Consider the following 20,145-nt stretch of genomic DNA (forward strand, 5'->3'; position numbering starts at 1 on the left):
AACTAAATGTGGTGAAGAAAGCTGATGGTCCCCGGCTATCAATAGAGATAGCGTCTGGGGTCTTAAAGGCTTGAAGATAAACAAGCGGCCATCTGATTCAGAAGCAATAAAGCCCACATGGAAGAAGCACATCAGCCTGTTTGACCAAGAGGTGCTGAAGGGATCAGTTATCAGGCATCAAAGAACAAAAAAATCGTATCATTTTGTGCTCACCTCCTGATATGATCGCTGAAGACAGATGGGTGCATAAGCAAATGTGGCAAAGAAAGCTAATGGTGCCCGGTGATCAAAAGATATAGCGTCTGGGGTCTTAAAGGCTTGAAGGTAAACAAGCAGCCATGTAGTTCAGAAGCAACAAAGCCCACATGGAAGAAGCACACCAGCCTGTGCGATCACAAGGTGTCAAGGGATCAGGTATCAGGCATCATCAGAACAAAAATCTTACCATAGTGAATGAGCGGGGAAGTGCGAGTGGAGACCCAAAGCCCATTTGTAGGCTACTGGACATCCCCTTACAGAAGGGTCTTGGGGAGGAGATGAGACAGTCAGGGTGCGACGTAGCAATGATCAGAAATACAACTTTCCTCTAGTTCCTAAATGCTTCCTTTCTCCCCCTCCCATTGTCGTGATCTGAATCCTAACTTGCAAGCCTCACTAGACCAGAGGATGTACACTGGTACAGATGGGAACTGGAAACACAGGGAAGCCAGGGTGGATGATCCCCTCAGGACCAGTGGTGTGAGTGGCAATACTGAGAGGGCAATAGGAGGGTGGGTTGGAAAAGAAGGACCTATTTCAAGGATCTGCATGTGACCTCCTCCCTGGGGGACATACAACAGAAAAAATGGGTGAAGGGAGATGCGGGACAGAGCAAGATATGACAAAATAATAATTTATAAATTATCAGGGGTTCATGAGGGAGTGGGAAGTGGGGAGGGAGGTGAAAAAATGAGGACCTGATGCCAGGGGCTTGGGTGGAGAGCAAATGTTTTGAGAATGATGTGGGCAATGAATGTAAAAATGTGCTTTACACAATTGATGTATGTATGGATTGTGATGGGAGGTGTATGAGTCCCTAATAAAATAATTTAAAAACGAAATAAATAAAAATAAACGGGATATAAAAAAACTACTGATTGGACCAATATTGAGAGTATTCATACCAGGCGGGTAAGGGGAAGGTGGAGGGAGATGGGAGGAAACTGATCACAATGATCTACATATAAATTCCTTGGGTGAAGGGAGACATTGGTCAGTATCAGATGTGAAAAAGTAATAATTTATAAATTATCAAGGGTTCATGAGGGAGGGAGAGGTAAGATGAGAAGCTGATACCAAGGGCTCAAGTAGAAAAAAAACGTTTTGAGAATGATGATGGCAACAAATGTTCAAATGTAGTTGACACGATGGATGGATGGATTGTGATAAAGAGTTGTATGAGCTCCCAATAAAAGTATTTTTTTTAATGACAGAGACAGGGAAGGATATTGGGAGGTTTGCCAAATTTAAAGGCAACAGAAACAAATACTTTAATATACACAATCTTACAATAGTGGTCATTTATGAATAGATACTTGTATCAACATCCATAATTAACAGGTATGAGTAGGCGAGTGGGGATATACTATATATATGTTTGACAGAGATATTTATACTTGGTTATATTTATCATTGCTCCAAACATATCCATGAATGTGGTGGAGCATACTGGGGGAAATTTTATGAATAATATATAGACATAACCAAACACCTTCAGGGAAAGAATTGCAAGACCTGAGGATTGAAGATCATAGTCTGGCAAGACATCAAAGTCAATTGGCATAACATAGCTCACAAAAACAATGTTCTATGTCCTACTTTATTGAGTAATGCCTAGGGTCTTAAAAACTCATTTAATGTACATCTATTAGTCTTTCCCTGTGCAGGGTAAAGAAGAGTGATGAAAATCAACGTTGCAAGGAAAAAATGAGTCCAGTGGACTAATTGACAACACAAACATCAGTGTCCATAACACTGAGACCAGAAGAAGTAGATGATGACTAACTGTTACTCCCAACTGTCCTGAAAACAATCATATTAAAAGGTTCTGGACAGAGTAGGAAACTTGTACTCTGGATAAAATAAGAAACTTCTGGATAGAGCTCTACACCGTGTAGAACAGAACTCACACTCATAATAGACACTGGTGTGGTTCTTAGTCATCTTTAAGATTTGATGAGCAACTGATACTCATGTCAGAATAATCAATTATTTAAGATCTAAAGGATCCTAAGGATGGAGTAATAGGATGGAAGGATGAATAGAAAAAGGCAACAGAGGAAGGAAGTTTATAAACAACGGTATATTGAAGGGACTGAATGGATGATTTGAAATAAAATGTATGTAAATGATTGAAGGTAAAACTGATGATCAGTTCTGTACATTTTCACCTAATTTGCAATAAAAAGGTTTTATAAAGAAATCCATCAAGTAGACAAATAATATGCAATATGTCCCTATTGTGAAATATTATTCATTAATGAAATACAGATACATGCTACAAATGGATGAATCTCAAAAAACATGTTTCACCCAAGATAACAGTCAATGAATAACAAATACATGGGGAAAATGCTCACAATTACTACCCCTCTGGGAAATGCAAATCAAAACCATGTGTTTGTAGTCTGTCTTGATTTTGTATGATTTTCTGTATATGAAATCCAGATTAGGTAAACCTATAAAGACGACAACTGGATCAATAGATTCAAAGGCACATGACAAGGGAGACTGGCAGAAAATAGAGAGCTAACATCAAGAAGTGTAAAAAAGAAGAAATGTCCTGGAATTGATCATAATGATGGGTGCTGGTTGCACAACTACTATGAATGTGCTATTAAAATACACGAGATGTTGATTGTATGCCTATGAAACTGTTAAAATTTTTATAAAACCAATTAAACAAAAAGAATTAAAGAAAATACATCATGCTAAGTGAAAGAGGTTAGACACAATTACCCCAAATTATGTTATTCAATTTATTTTAATTTGTTGTTGGGTGTTGTTGAGTTGGTTATGATTCAGAGTGACCCTGCGCATAATAAGCCCACACATTGACTGGTTCTTGTGCCATTCTCATAAATTTTATATTTGAATTCATTGTTGCAGCCCTGTGTCAATCTATCTCATTAAGGGCCTTCATCTTTTTTGCTTCCCCTCTACCAAACATGATGACCTATTCCAGGGACTAGTCTCTTTTGATAATAAGTCCAAAGTATGTGAGGTGAAGTCTTGCTTCTATGGGTCTGTACTTCTTCCTAGACAGATTTGCTTGTTCTGTGGTAGTCTATGTTACTTTCAATATATTTTTTGCCAGCACCAAAATTGAAATGCACTGAATCTCCAGTCTTTCTTATTCACTGTCCTGCTTTCACATACATATGAGGCAATTGTGAAAGGCATGGATTGGATCAGGCACACCTTAGTCCTCAAAGTGACATTTTGGGTTTTTATCCCTTTAAAGAGATAATGTGCAGCAGATTTGACCAATGTAATACATTGTATTATTTATTTATTTTTATTAGTTGGGATTTAATACATATATCATATGGATTTCTTGATTAATCCTTCCATGAGCATTGATTATGGATTCAAGTAAAATGAAATCCTGGACAACTTCACATTCTTCTTTGTTAACCATAATATTGGCTATTGATCCAGTTGTGAGGCCATTAAAAAATAAAGTTATAACATAGAGCAATGATTTCCTAGGGCTGGGAGTGCTTGTAGTGATTATGGGCAGGAAGTTTCTTTTGGGAGTGATGGATATGTTATAAAATTAGTTTGTGGTGATATCTTTACAACTCTGTAAATTTACTTTAAAATTATTTCATTGTAAGCTTTAACAAATAAAGATGATTTTAAAAGTTGGAATTCTTTTCAGTTGTTTGAGAGTTGAAAACCTCTCTGATTATTAAAGCAGTTGTCTCATGTCTCATGTTCCCCATTGATCAGATGGTTGAATGATCCTATGTCCAAATTAACACACCAGACAGAATGCTACATGTACTCCTTACTTTTCCATCCATGCCTACCTTTATTATTCTCAATTGGAAACTCGGATGATTCCTGTGTTTACTGACAATGAATAAACAAAATGTGGTTTGTTTAACTTGCTTAATTCCAAACTATCTTATAGTTCAACAAAACAAATTACCAGAACAAATATGCCCTTTCAGCACTTTGTATATGCAGGGAAATAGATGTGTACATTTCCCCAAGCACAGCACATCTATGATCTTGCTTAGATCTTTGTACAGGGCCTCTTTCCATACTTACAATCTAATCTCCCCAGCCCTGTTCTCCTTCCGATCCCTATAACCATCATTTTTTCACTTTTCGCATGAATCTGTCCCCAAGTCATCTTCTATTCCTTTCACTTTCTCTCCTTCAAATAGCCCTTTCTACTTGACATGTTATCAAGAAAGATTAGTTCCTACAAAAGATATCTTTCTTGGCAAAGTACAAGAACAGTAAAAAAGAGGAAAACCCTCAATGAAATAAGTGTCAGGGTAATTGCAACAATGGGCTCAACTATAAAAACAGTTGTGAGGATGACAGATCAGACGATGTTAGTTAGGGTCTCTATGAGTTGCAATTGCCTTCACAATACCTAGCAGCAATTTAATCCTGAATAGTGAAAAGAAATTTCTATTTTGTACACATGTAAATATATTTAAATATGATGATGAGGAAATAGACCTATGTACATCTATTTATAGGTTTAGTATTAAGGAAGCAGATAGACATTGGGCCTCTACTCAAGTACTTCCTCAACACAAGAACACTTTGTTCTAATAATCTGGCACTCTGAGATGCTCACCTTCCCAACTTGATTGCTGAAGACAAAGTGGGTGCATAAGCAAATGTGGTGAAGAAAGCTGATGGTGCCCGGCTATCAAAAGATATAGCATCTGGGGTCTTAAGGACTTGAAGATAAACAAGCGGCCATCTAGGTGAGAAACAACAAAACCCACATGGAAGAAGCACACCAGCCTGTGCGATCATCAGGTGTCGAAGAGATCAGGTATCAGGGATCAAAGAACCAGAGCAAAAAATCATAATGTGAATGACGAGAGGAGTAAGGAATGGAGGCCCAAAGCCAACCTGTAAGCAAATGGGCCAGTAAAGATGCAGTGTAGCACGGATGAAACATGCAACTTTTCTCTGGTTCTTGTGTGCTCCCCCCACCCCTTCATGACCCTAATTCTACCTTACAAATCTGGCTAGGCCAGAGCAGGTACATGGATACAGATAAGAGATAGAAACACAGGCACTATAGGACAGATAAACTCCTCAGGAACAACATTGAGAGTAGCCATACTGGGAGGGGAAGGGGGAGGTGGTGGGAGAAGGGGGAACCGATCGTGATGACCTACCTATAACCCCCTCCCAGAGGGATGGACAAGGTGGTGGTGGGGGGAGACATTGGGCAGTACAAGACATGAAAAAATAACAAAAATTTGTAAATTATCAAGGGTTCATGAAGGAGGGCAGGGGAGGGAAGGGGAAAAAATGAAGAGTTGTTACAAAGGGCTCAAGTAGAAAGAGAATGCTTTGAAAAGGATGGTGGCAACATATGTATAAATGTGCTTGAAACAATGTATGTATGTATGTATGTATGGATTGTGTTAAGAGTTGTACAAGCCCCCAATAAAATGATTTTTAAGTTACTATTTAAGCAATATTAAATTTATAATTAATAAACCAGAAAGGTATTTACTTGTGTTTTACTAAGTATGCCAAGATATTTAACTCTGTGGGTCATAACAGAGAAGGTGAAAGATCCAGAACTCTTCATTGTGCTCATGAAAAACATGGATCAAGAGGAAGTTGTATGAACAGAACAAGGGTATACTGCATGGTTTAAAATCAAGAAAGATGTGCTTCAGGGTTGTATCCTCTCACCATACTTATTCAATCTGTATGTTGAGCAAATAACCAGAAAAACTGAAATGCATGAAGAAAATCTTGGCATCAGGATTGGAGGAAGGTTTATTAACAACTTGTGATATGCAGATGACATAATCTTGCTTATTAAAAGTGAGGAAGACTTGAAGGACTTGCTGATAAAGATCAAGGACTTTAGCCTTCAGTATTGCAAATCAATGTAAAGAAAACCAAAATCTTTACAACTGGCCCAATAGAAAACAGAGAAAGGATTGACGTTGTCAAGGATTTCATCTTGCTTGGATTGACAATCAATGTTTATGGAAGCAGCAGTCAAGAAAACAACTTGCTTCACATTCTTTAAAATCTTGAAGAACATGGATGTCACTTTGAGGACTAGGATGGCCTGACCCAAGCCATGGTATTTTTTAATGCCTCACATTCAGATGAAAGTTTGATACTGAATAAGGAGTCCAAACAAGACTTGATGCATTTAAACTATGGCACTCACATAGGAAATAGAAAGTACTATGAATTGATAAAAGAACAAACAAATCTGTCTTGGAAGAAGTATAGCCAGAATCCTCCTGAAAGTGAGGATCGTGAGACCTCATCTCATGAACTTTGGACATGTTATCAGGACAGACTAGTCTCTGGGGGGAAAAAAAACATCATGAATGCTAATGTAGAAGGGCATGAGAAGACCTTCAGTGAGATGGATTGACACAGTGGTAGCAAAAATGGGCTCAAACATAACAACAATTGTGAGAATTGTGCAGAACCGGGGAGTGAGTCATGAATCACGTGATTCATGGATCAAGAGGCAGTTGGGCAAAGAGAACAAGGGAACACTGCATGGTTTAAAATAAGGAAAGATGTCAGAATTGTATCCTCTAACAATACGTATTCTATCTTATACAGAGCAAATCAGCAGAGAAGCTGGCTTATAGGAAGAATAATATGACATCAGGATTGGAAAAGGGCTTATTAATAAGCTGCAAAACACAGATGACACAACCTGGATGGCTGAAAGTGAGGAGGACTTGAAGTACATGCTGATGAAGATCAAGGATTGCAGCCTTCAGTATGTGTGGCAGTTACATAATCACCTATCAACTTGAGTGAAAGGGTAGAATCTAGGCTGTCAATCAGGTCACAACTTGATGACATCATGTGAAGGCACAACGGAGATAAATAGCTCACTGGAGACCAGACCCAGTCTCTCTACTTCACATTACTGATGATAAGCCAGAAGGAACTAAGCTATGGAGCCAGAACCCTGGAGCTAAGGGACCATGTGGAGACCCATGTGGAGATGTTTCCACGGTCACAGGATCCACAAGATTTCAGACCAACTGGTCTGTGATCTTCCTGCATTCGGTGTCATTGCATGTGTTTCGTGAGTCTGAAGAGGATTTTATAGACTGGTCTCGGACATATGGACTAATATCAGACTTATGGACTTGATCTGGACTGGACTGGGATGTTTTCTCAATACACAATTGCTCTTTTATAAAAAGCTCTTTCTTACACACATATGAGTGTCTGTGAATTTGTTTCTCTAGTCAAACTGGGCTAACATTGTACATTATAAAATCCTGATAACTGCACTAGTAGGTGACATCATGATACATGGAAAAAAGATTGAAATTGTCAAGGATTTCGTCTTTTGTGAATCCACAATCAATGTTCATGGAAGCAGCCATCAAGCCATCAATCAACTTATTGCATTGGATAAATCGATTGCATAAGACCTCATTGGTGTGCTGAAAGGCAGGGAGATTACTTTGAGGACTAAGGTATGCCCACCACCCAACCCAAGCAGTGGTATTTTCAATTTCCTCATATAAATGTGAAAATTGGACATTGAATTAAAAAGAGTGAAGAATTTAAGCATTTATATTATGGCGCTGGAGAAAAATACTGAAAGTTCCATGGATTGCTAAAAAGATAAACAGATCTGTCTTGGAAAAAGTTCACCCAGAGTGCTCCTTAGAGGAAAGGATGGTGAGACTTCATTTCACGTATTTTGAACATGTTGTCAGGAGAGAGCAGTCCTTGGAGAATGACATCATGCTTGGTAAAGTAGAGGGACAGTGAAAAAGAGGAAGAGCTGAAGACAAAGTGGGTGAACAACCAAATGTGGTGAAGAAACCTGATGGTGCCCGGCTATCAAAAGATATAGCATCAGTTATCAGGCATCAAAGAACAAAAAATCATATCATTGTGTGCTCACCTCCCTGATACGACTACTGAAGACAAATGGGTGCATAAGCAAATGTGGCGAAGAAAGCTGATGGAGATATAGCGTCTGAGGTCTTAAAGGCTTGAAGGTAAACAATCAGTCATCTAGCTCAGAAGCAGCAAAGCCCACATGGAAGAAGCACACCAGCCTGTGGGATCACAAGGTGTCACGGGATCAGGTATTAGGCATCATCAGAGCAAAAAATCTTACCATAGTGAATGGGGGCGTGGGGGAGTGCGGAGTGGAGACCTAAAGCCCATTTGTAGATCACTGGTCATCCCTTACAGAAGGATCTCAGGGAGGAGACCAGCCAGTCAGGGTGCTATGTAGCAACGATGAATAATACAACTTTCCTCTAGTTCCTAAATGCTTCCTCCCCCCCACCCCATCCCCTCTGTTATGATCCGAATCCTACCTTCCAAGTCTGGCTAGACCAGAGGATGCAAACTGGTACAGATGGGAACTGGAAACACAGGGAATCCTGGACGGATGATCCCCTCAGGACCAGTGGTGGGAGTGGTGATACTGGGAAGGAATAGAGAGAGCGGGTTGGAAATCGGGAACCGATTTCAAGGATCTACATGTGACCTCCTCCCTGGGGGACAGACAACAGAAAAGTAGGTGAAGGGAGACATGGGACAGAGCAAGATATAACAAAATAATAATTTATAAATTATCAAGGGTTCATGAGGGAGGGGGGAGTGGGAAGTGGGGAGGGAGGTGAAAAAATGAGGACCTGATGCCAGGGGCTTGGGTGGGGAGCAAATATTTTGAGAATGATGAGGGCAATGAATGTACAAATGTGCTTTACACAATTGATGTATGTATGGATTGTGATAAGAGTTGTATGAGCCCCTAATGAAATGTTTTTTTAAAGTTTAATGTTTCCATTATCATAACTTCTAGCAAATAACATTGTGTCTATTACAAATAGTTCCGTTGTTTATTGATAATGTTAAACCTTATTTTTAAAGTGCCTAGTAATCAAACTATTGAAGACAATGAGAGTTTGCTCACTTTAATAACCCAAACTTATTGATGATGATGATTTGTACTTGAGAAACATCTTTCACCCTCATAAACTTACACCAATATAATCCTTGTCTTAAATTCAAAAGTGTCTATGCATGTCTTCCCAGACTAACCATGTAGTTGGGGAGAGCAGTGAATCTGGTACTAGAACCCCTGGATTGCAGTGTTTGTTCTGTTACTCAGCAGCTGTTTTTCTTTGCTGTCTCAATGACTCCAAAATTATGACATGTTATTTTTGTATTGTTGCCAAGTATGAAACAGCATGCGACACTGTTTGGAAACAAAATATGTGCTATTTATTTGTCAGTGAGTGTAAAATAGAAAGGACAGGATATATGAAATACAAAAATCTGTGACAAAAGATCATAGAAGTGGCAACTTATGGGAGTTAAATTTCCTGAGAGTTAGTTTTCTCACCCACAAAACAGGTATAATAATGATTACTTAATAGGATTGTTAATGGGTTTGTTGAGAGCCTGTGTGAAGGAGTCTGGGTATTGTCTGGACCATGGATGATGTTAAATTCTCCACAAAATCTACAAAAATTAAGCATACATGTTCTGATTCATCTTTAAAGAAACAGTGCAAAAGGCAGCACTCTCCAAAGCCTTTCCTAACAATTTTGGGACTATTTGCCTTTGGTTAAGAGAACTGGCTTTGGGAAATGGAAGACACCTCGAAATTAAAATCAGGTCTGCCATTTAGTAGTGCCATGACTTTGGACAAACACTTAACCTTTCGACATCTACATTTCCCATCTGTAAAATGAGATCATCGAGATACATGAGACGTGCACATAGAAGAGTAAGCACGGTTCCTGACAGCAAATCCTCCATAAATTTTACATAGAAGTAATAGAAAGCCTCCTCTCCAGTAAAGTGTTCACAAAAGTGCTCACTCTATCTCTTAGGATTTGGGCAAGATTCTGAGGCCACAGCCTTTTAAACTGCAATGCTGAACACGAATGATGAGTATAAGACTTGAGACACCATGGCAATCTCGAGATATGCATGTTGGGCAACATCATAATCTCACTTTTAAGGAATGTACTTTCCCTCACCCTCCTGCGCTCCGGTAGTAATGAAACCAAAGCGGCTTGCCCTCTTGCGGATTCTGACTCATGGTGAGCCCACAGGGCAGGGGCCAGATGCTCCCTAAGGTCTCCAAGGTTGTAAACCAACTCCCTCCTCTTTCTCCCGCTCAGCCTCTGGTGGGCTCCAACTGCAGACCTTATTGCTGGGCAGCTCAGCGCTTTCACCAGGGAGGCATCCAGGTTCCCGAGCATCGATCTTTCGCTCTGCCCTCCCCCATACCAGCACCAGAAGTCAGAGAACAGCGTGAAGCTCCGCGCACCCGGCAGACCGGACCTCGACAATTCCCTGCAGTCCACCTCTGACAGCCCCTCACCGGGAGCCGCGCAAGCGTACACCGACTGCGCTCCTCTCCGTGCCTGCGCCTCCGACCGCCTCCATCCTGCCGAGTCGCCCCCAGCACGCAGGCGCGTCTCCTCAGCGCCTGTCAGCCCCCGGCCTCTTTTCGTTCATTCGGTTCCCCTCCTTTTCCTGTACCTTAGCAGGTTTGAAGTCTTCGCTGTGAGAGTGGCGGCGATCGCGAGGTCACGTGATGAGCATCCTGCTGCCCAACATGGCGGAGTTCGACACCATCTCGGAACTGGAGGAGGAGGAGGAGGAGGAAGCAGCAGCAACGTCGTCATCGTCGCCATCGTCGTCCTCTGTCTCGGGGCCCGACGACGACGAGGAAGATGAAGAAGAGGAGGAAGCGCTGGAGGCGCCACCCCCACCGCGGGTAGTGAGCGAGGAGCATCTGCGAAGATATGCCCCAGACCCGGTGTTGGTTCGCGGCGCCGGCCACATCACTGTGTAAGCGCGAGAAGGCCGTGGGGTTCGAAAAGGCTGCGATTTGCAGAAGGAAAAATGAGGTGGTAGAGGGGCCTGTCTAGTGGGGGAGGGCGGACTGGGGCGTATGGTGAGAAAAAGGACAAGTAGTCTGAATGGTGAAATCAAGGGGTAGGTGGAAACATAGCAAGGGAAATGTAAGTTGATGCACCATCAGAATAAGCATGGGAAATAAACTTGAGGGGTTTTCGAGAGCGTGCCATTGGAGTAGGGGGATGGGGGGTGGGGGTGGGGGAGTCTGCTTTCGTCTGTGTGTCCTGCAAGAGACTGGTCTTTAAACTGCAGTGGGCTCAGTGCTGCTAAAATTGGTGTATAATGGAACACGGTGACCGCGGTGACATGTGACAAGACATAAACGTTTGTTCTTCAAAAGAGAACCATGGTGTATTTTGTGACTAGGACAACATATCCATCCATATTCATTCATTCTTCCTGTCTAAGACTATCCTAATGAATACAATAATCCTTTCTCTATCTTGATCACTCTTTGCTCTGACATTCCTTAAGTAGTATGCCATTAGCGGTTCCGTTTGAGAGGCAGCCAAGTAGAAAGCAATGGCTTGGGAATCAGATCTCTTGAATGCTAGCTAGTCTCAGCGTTGCTGTTTGCTGGCCCTGTGACCTTGGTCAGGTTACTTCTCATTTCTGCACCTATATTTCTCCATCCATACATGAGGGGTTTGGATTAGATACTTTCTGAGGCCTTTCCAGTTCTCAGAAAAATCTTAATATGCCTCAAGTGGATTTTGTAGACACAAATATTAAATATGTAATCCTTTAATAGCTATGGAAAGGAATCCTCTGGTTGGTTATTTTTAATTGAAATTGTGGCTAATTTTTGTGAAAATAAAAGGGATAAAAACGTCCTAATAGTTGCAAAGCAAAAAAGAAAAACAAAAAACCCTTAAATCTCATTTTTTTAATGTGCTAAGACTGCAAATATGTGGAAGCTTGAATATCATGTTATTTTTATCCTCTTAGCCGTGCCATCTTTTACAACATTTTCAAAATAGGCCCCCTTTTCCCTATAAAGTCGTGCTGCCTCTAATTTTGATAATGAACCACCTAGCCCTTGACTTTCAAATGAGTTCATATTATATGAAATCATATAATATGTACCACATCCCTATGTTGGCTTTTCATTTTTACATGTTGAAGATTTTTATTGTAATGTGCTTTTGTAATTGTTGCATGAAATGTATTAATCAACATTTAGGAATTGTGGAGGGTTTGGGGAGGCTTTTAGGCTTGCTTTTTTATTAGGTAATTTAAACAAAATTTGCCTTGGTTTAATAATTTGACAGATAGCCTACAATATTCAGATACTAGATTTTTGACTGTTTTATTTCCCTTCTTTTTGTCACTATGGAGACAGTTTGCTACTCACACTTAATTATGATTCTGGCACTCAGGTTACTGGCAATCAGGGTATTTTTGTAGATTGTTCCACATAACTGAACAGAAAAGGGTTTCTTAATCCAGTTCATAGTTTTATACTCTAACACCTCTTAAACCTCTGAAATAGCAATTAATGTAACCCTTCTAGCCATAATCCATTATATAATGTATTACAAATCCTAGCCTCTATGTCTGCCTGTAGTTATAATTTCATTTTGTAGGGAGTTCTCCACTATGCTAATAGACAGGTTTAAGATGTAATATATGCTGAGTCTCTACCTTACTAGAGGTGTGAATCAAGTCACCAAGTTTTGTTTCCTTGGGGATATGGTCTGCTGAAAAACAAAAATCGCACCTCCATCAAGGCTGTTTCTCTACATAAGAGCCATCTCTAACACAGAGAGAAATCCCAGAAGCACCTGAAGAAGACCCACCGGTGGAGCCCATTTGAGACCCCTGTCTAAAGTGGTGGGGGCTGAGACCCGAAGCTGCAGCACTGAGTACATGAGACAAAGCAAAGGGTTCCAGGCCAAGAACAGAGGCCGAGGCAAAGAGACCGTGAGGCAGAACAGAGGGGAAACTCTGAGATTATGATACTGTGAGTTAGAGAGGAAGTTGGGCTACCTGGCCCACAGAGGCAGAAGCCAAGAGGAACCACGTGGCTGAAAGGCTGAGCACCAGAGAGAGGCTTGGCTGCTGGCTGAGAAGAGGTGCTGCTGTGGACCAGTGACTATCCTTACTGTTTATTGGTCCTGACTTGTAACCTGTGAACATCCTTAATAAATCCCCATAATTATGAGTTTTGTCTTTGAGTTCTATGTGGCCATTGCAATGGATTATCGAACACAGCAAAACACTGGAGTGTGATGAGAGGAACAGAGGGTTTCAGAATAGGCAAACAAAGATGGAGAGTGGAGATATGTCTGACTTCTGCTTGTGCCGATTAGCCTTGGGTTTGTGTGCAGTTGGATTCTACTTCTCCCTTATGTAGCCGGGGGAGGTTCGATGGACTCTGCGACATTTGTGCAGCCCCTTAGTATTTTTTGAAATTCAGAAAATGAAGAAGGAGCAAAGAAATAATTTAAGTTCCCTGAGACGTCATTGTTGTTCCATGCCACTGGTTATACAGCCATAATGAATTACTTAATCAACCTATTTTCTAAGCAAAGCACTGGTATTCCCCACGTTCAAGCCCCTATGATAGGTGTAAATTCTCTCCCACCTTAAAAAAAGCTAGATTTAGGAGTGTGAAGTGGTAGTGCTAATAGAAATGGTTAGTATTAATTAACTGAAGCCAAAACCTAAACCATAGTAGATCAGTACTTTAATCACAGACCAATTTATATAGATTGGAAGCTTACTTATATAGGTTGGAAACTACTTCTAAAACCCCTTGATAACTTACCCTACCTTTCTCCTTTGATTTCTCTTCTCCCTCTTGGGGATTACTATCTTCCCCTTCACCCAAATTAATACTTTCAACCCTCTAGCCCAGTGGTTCTCAACCTTCCCAATGCCGGGATCCTTTCATACAGTCCCTCATGTTATGGTGACCCCCCAACCATAAAATTAGTTTCGTTGTTACTTCATCGCTGTAATTTTGCTACTGTTACTAATCGGGTGACCTCTGGGAAAGGGTCGTTTGACCCCCTCCCCCAAAGGGTCGTTACTCACAGGTTGAGAATCACTGCTCTAACCCATGGCTTCTTTTTCCCTCCCTTGGTACCAAGGCAACCACTTTGGTAACCTCCAAAACCTTTCTCCTTTGCTTTGAATTTCTTTGTCTGCTTTGTTTCTCTCCTTATAGCAATAGTTCATACAATATTTGTCCTTTTGTGATTGACTAATTCCGTTCGGTTTAATATTTTCTAGGTCTATACATGCCATGTGGTGCTTTGTCTTTTAGGGATGCTTAGTATTCCATTGTGTGTATGTACCAAAATTTCTTTATCCATTCTTCTACGGAAGAGCATTTAGGTTGTGGAAACTTAATTTAATTGTATTGTACATCTGTCACCTAGGAAAAATGTCTGGGATTTGGAAAAACATTAAATGTTTAGGAGAAAGTTTTTTTCTGAATATGAGTAAAGTCTTGGTTCTATCATATAAACCAAAATTCTTAGAAAATACTTAGCCTGTTGTTGTTAGGTACCATTAAGTTGGTTCCAACTCATAGCAGCTACCTAGGAACCCTGATCCTGCGCCATCCTCACAATTGTTCCTGTGTCAGAGTCCGTTATTGAAGCCACTGGGTCCATCCATCTTGTCGAGGATATTTATCTTTTTGCTGCCCCTCTACTTTACCAAACATGATGCCCTTTTCCAGGGACTGGCCTCTCCTGATCACGTGTCCAAAGCCATCTTAACCTGCGATGGCTAAAATATAAACTTCTTTGACATTTTTTTCTGGTGTGGGAGTGTTAGACTGGCTCTAAACTATTCATATATCCTCCGTCTCAGTGAAATATTCTCACACAGTGCCCAATTCCCCCATTTTCTATATGGTGTTCTATCCTATAGGATACTGTTCCTTTGAAACTGTAAAATTTCAGAGCTAGCACCTCAAATCAGCATATTGTGACCCTACTATTTCGCTCTCGCTACATTAGCTATGCTTTACAATTGCCGCATTTCTGATACTGGTACCACATGTTCAGTCTCCCACATTAACACTCAAAACCCTTGAGTCATCATAGCCCTTGCTTCTCCTTCAATTACTGTATGTTAGATTATCCCATAATTATGTCATCATGCAGTTGAAATGTAGCGTACACTTTTCATTTTTGGTATTCCTACATTAGTTTGCTTTTCCATCATCTCTTGTTTAAAATATTGCTACTAATCTGCAACCTTTCCCCACTCTAATCCATCCTGTTTGCTTGAGCCAAACTAATTTTCTTAAAACACAGTTTAAGCATGTCACTTTCCTCCTGAAAGGCCCACATTAAATTTAGGTAGGTCTGAGTTCCTGTGCTCTCTGCCTCAGAGATCAAGGAGCCCCTTCAGACCCTTGCATGCCCTTCTTCAGCCGTCTAGTCAGTCTTGATCCATCAGCACCCGGCCTCTTTCTTTGCCTCGTAACAAGCTTATCCTATAACCCTGCTCAGAGTGCTTTCACACTTTAAAACAAAATAAAGCAAAAAGGCTTCCTTAATCCACATCCAACCTGCTCCAAATATTTTGGGGGGGGGGGATTGGAAGGTTATTTTATTATTTCAAACATTTTATTAGGGGCTCATACAACTCTTATCACAATCCATACATATACATACATCAATTGTATAAAGCACATCTGTACATTCTTTTCCCTAATCATTTTCAGAGCATTTTCTCTCTACTTAAGCCCTTTGCATCAGGTCCTCTTTTTTTTCCTTCCCTCCCAGCTCCCCCCTCCCTCATGAGCCCTTGATAATTTATAGATTATTATTTTGTCATATCTTGCCCTATCCGGCGTCTCCCTTCACCCACTTCTCTGTTGTCCCTCCCCCAGGGAGGAGGTCACATGTAGATCCTTGTAATTGGTTTCCTCTTTCCAACCCACTCACCCTCTACCCCCCCAGTATCACCCCTCACACCCCTGGTCCTGAAGGTATCATCCACCCTGGATTCCCTGTGCTTCCAGCTCCTATATGCACCAGTGTACATCCTCTGCTCTATCCAGTCTTGCAAGGTAGAATTCGGATCATGGTAGTTGGGGGAGGAGGCATCCAGGATCTGGGGGAAAGCTGTGTTCTTCATCAGTACTACATCGCACCCTGACTGACTCATCTCCTCCCCTAGACCTCTCTGTGAGGGGATCTCCAGTGGCCGACGAATGGGCTTTGGGTCTCCACTCTGCTCCAAATTTTTAAGAGACTATATTCACCATGTCTGCTTCCTCTTCAACCTTGGTAATCTGGATCGCACTACCACAACTACAGGGGGACTGACCTCATTAAGATCTCCATAACTTTCTTGTTGACAAATCGGTGGACATCGTTCGTTCTTTCTTAGGCTATTTGTTGCATTTGACACTTATAATGATTCCCTTTGATAAGTTTCTGTTCTAAAGGTCACAAACCCACAAACCTTTAGGGGCAAAGTGGGTCACAGAAAATTGTGTCCCATCAGGAGTACTGCAGCTTTAGTTGATCTGGAAGTACATTCCTTGATAAAGACATAAAGTTCTGGTGTTTTTTAATCATTTAAAATAAAATAAATCATGTTGCTACTAAGCAAAATTTCGGAAATCTGGCCAGTTCACTCTCCTCGGTTTCCCTCAAATTTCTCTGGAGTTTTCTTCTGTCTCTCATTCATAGGCTCCTCTTCCCCCAAATAATAGTGAGCTCCAGGATTTTGTTCTCAACTTCTCACTCTTACCTTCCACCTTCTCTCAGTCCTCCACAAATTCAGGATTTTGTTTGGCTTGGACCCACAATCAATGCTCATGGAAGCTGCATTACATTGGGTAAATCTGCTGCACAAGACCTCTTTAGAGTATTGAAAAGCAAGGATGTTACTTTGAGGATTACAGTGCAACTGACCCAAGTCATGCTATGTTCCATTGCCTCAAATGCATGTGAAATTTGGACAATTAATAAGGAAAGCTGAAGAAGAAACAATGCATTTGAATGGTGCTGGAGAATATTGAAAATACCATAACTTGCTAAAAGGACAAACCAATCTGCCCTGGAAGAAGTATGGCCAGAGTGTACCTTGGAGGCAAGGATGGTGAGACTGTCTTGCATAATTTGGACATATTGTCAGGAGAGAGCAATACCTGGAAAAGAAAATCATGCTTGGTGAAGTGGAAGGACAGCGCAAAAGAGGAAGGCCCTCAACAAGATGGATTGACATAATGGCTGCAAAAATGGGCTCGGGCACAGGAACAATTGTGAGGATGACAGAGGACCGTGCAGTGTTTTGTTCTGTTGTGCACAGGGTCACCATGGGTCGGAACCGACTTGGTGGCACTGAACAACTTTCTCTTGGTAGCTGCATCTTGTTTCTCATACTTTCAACTACCTGGTTTCTTTCAAACAGTTTATCTGTAGCAGACTTTATTAAAATCCTCATCTAGCTATTTTCTGGGTTTCTTGAACGTATAGCCCATCATTATTGTAAATTCAACTTGTTCTAAACAGAATTTATCCCCACACATCCCCTCACACTTCACCCCAAACACTCAACCAACAAAAACACTCCTATTTATGTATTGCCCCCTGTGTTCTACAGATTCAGTTGAATGTATTTTTCCCCTGACCCATTCTTGAACTTTCCTCATTTTCCAAGGCTAAGCAAGTATTATGTAACTTAAGTATTTATTATTTTCCTCCACACCACCACTTCCCTGATTCAGACTCTTTTTACCACCCTCGCTGCTCATCTTGTGTTTGCCATTATCATCCTCACACCCATCTTTCAGCCTGCTGCTAGGTTGAGGTACCAAGAGTGCAGATCTAACCCAACCACTTCTCTGTTAAATATTCTGTGGCTTTACTTTCACCTGCAGGGTAGACTCAAAGGTTCATAGCATACGATACAGAACCCTTAGTAAGATAGACATGCCTATATATCAGCTTAATTTGCGATTCCCCTATTGCTTGTATTTATTTGTTCACAGCATTCTGTTTCTTACCTTTTTGCTTCTGCTCAAGATGGGACGTCCATCTAGAATGTCAGTATCCACCTCCCCCACCTAATTTCCATATGTCACTACCTCCAGTACATTTTTGTTGCCCATACTCAATTGTAGCCTTCAATGGTAGGAACAATGACTGGCCCCCTCTAAATTCTCCAGTGTTGGCACATTGCCTAGCTGGAAATATACACTTAGTTTAACTGAGTTATGTGACTTGACTTACTCTACCAACAGTATGTCCACCACAGTACAACACAGTCCACTGTGTTGCAAGCCCTTGGAAAGTACAAGTTATTTGAATCATGCTTTTCAGGGCATTTGATTCTGAGCATAAATGTATACTGATACATTATGCCCAGTTCCAGTGGGGATAATGAGGAAGGTGCCATGGCCTTACCTCTGACATTTTTGTTAAGGTAGTCATCTTAACATTTGGCTATCTTGTTTGTTTAACAAGATATTAATATTTTAGCATGAAATTCATGACAATAATTTCTCAAGTTGAATAATGTAATGATGCTAATTACATACTTTATAAAATGCATATTGAATTTCCATTTCTTTTTATTATTATGAAATACTTTTATTGGGGACTCTTACATCTTTTATCACAATCCATACATTCATCCATTGTGTCAAGCACATTTGTACATATGTTGCCATCATAATTTTCAAAGCATTTTCATTCTACTTGAGCCCTTGATATCAGCTCCTCATTTTCCCCCTCCCTCCCACATGAACCCTTGATAAGTTATAGGTTATTATTTTCTTATCTTACATTGTCCTCTGTCACCCTTCACCTACTTTTCTGTTGTTTGTCCCCCTGGGAGGGGGTTCTATATTGATCCTTGTGATTGATTCCCTCTTTGTCCCCCCACCTTCCCCTTATCTTCCTGATATCTCTATTCTCATTGTTGGCCCTGAGAGGTTTATCTATCCTGGATTCCCTGTGTTTCGGGCTCTTATCTAGCAGTGTGCAAGTTCTGGTCTAATCCTATTTGTAAGGTAGAATTGAGGTCATATTATTGGGAGGGAGGAAGCATTAAAGAACTAGAGGAAAGTTGTATGTTTCATCAGTGCTGTATTGCACCGATTAGCTCATCTCTTCCTTGTGACCCTTCTATGAGGGGATGTCCAATTGTCTACAGATGGGCTTTCGGTCTCCACTCCATGCCGCCCTCTCATTCACATTAGTATGATTTTTGTTATGGGTTTTAGATGTCTGATACCTGATTCCATCGACACCTCATGATCACCCAGGCTGGGGTGCTTCTTCCATGTGTGCTTGGTTGCTTCTCAGCTAGATGGCTGCTTGTTTGACTTCAAGTATTTAAGACCCCAGATGCTTATCTTTTGATAACCGGGCACAATCAGCTTTCTTCACTACATTTGCTTATGCACCCATTTTGTCTTCAACAATTGTGTCAGGAAGGTGAGCATCTCAGAGTGCCGGATTATTAGAACAAAGTGTTCTTGTGTTGAGGGTGTACTTGAATCCAGGCCCAATGTCCGTCTGCTACCTTAATTCTTGACATAAGATATAAGTACATAGGTCTATTTCCCTATCATTATATATAAATATACTTACATGCCTGTATTTAGACCTCTCTAAATATCCTTTGCCTCCTGGTTCTTTCCTCTACTTCCTTTTAATTTCCTTTTGTCCCACAATCATGTATGGCCTTCATTTGGGTTTAGTAATTTCTCATTGTTACATTGCCCCTGATTAAGCCTCACTAGGCATCCTACACCCTTTTCTCCAGTAATTTTTGTTCGCTTGTTGTTCCCTTGTGAATTTCCATTTCTGAGATAATGACTATGTGTGTTTATTTTGAGGTCTTTTCCTGCATTGAAAAAAACAGTGACTAAATTAAATTCTCTTGGAAATATAAAGTATTTCAGAAATACTACAATGTGAGTGAAATCACTTACTATCTATCACTTCTTCAATTTGTGGGGTGAATAAATATTTAAAGCAAATGTATTGAAATATAAGGAAAATTGAA

General features: G+C 40.7%; 1 protein-coding gene and 1 long non-coding RNA gene across 3 annotated transcripts in view; one reads left to right on the top strand and one right to left on the bottom strand.

Moving 5' to 3' along the window:
- Nucleotides 1–11,097, bottom strand: part of LOC142433942 (uncharacterized) — a 44,984-nt gene extending 33,887 nt beyond the window's left edge. For both annotated transcript variants that reach the window (XR_012781099.1, XR_012781100.1), the window contains exons 1-2: nucleotides 10,774–11,097; nucleotides 8,589–8,698 (exon numbers count right to left, since the gene is read on the bottom strand). This is a non-coding gene — a long non-coding RNA (uncharacterized LOC142433942). The remainder of the gene's footprint in view (nucleotides 1–8,588; nucleotides 8,699–10,773) is intronic.
- The window catches only part of CHIC1 (cysteine rich hydrophobic domain 1), a 104,356-nt gene continuing 94,480 nt past the window's right edge, over nucleotides 10,270–20,145 (top strand). Inside the window, exons 1-2 of the mRNA XM_075538592.1 lie at nucleotides 10,270–10,328; nucleotides 10,410–11,085. Coding sequence (XP_075394707.1) covers nucleotides 10,829–11,085 — 257 coding nt within the window. The 5' untranslated portion in view covers nucleotides 10,270–10,328; nucleotides 10,410–10,828. The remainder of the gene's footprint in view (nucleotides 10,329–10,409; nucleotides 11,086–20,145) is intronic.

Source organism: Tenrec ecaudatus, chromosome X (genome assembly GCF_050624435.1).
Source record: "Tenrec ecaudatus isolate mTenEca1 chromosome X, mTenEca1.hap1, whole genome shotgun sequence".
Taxonomy (NCBI): Eukaryota; Metazoa; Chordata; class Mammalia; order Afrosoricida; family Tenrecidae; genus Tenrec; species Tenrec ecaudatus.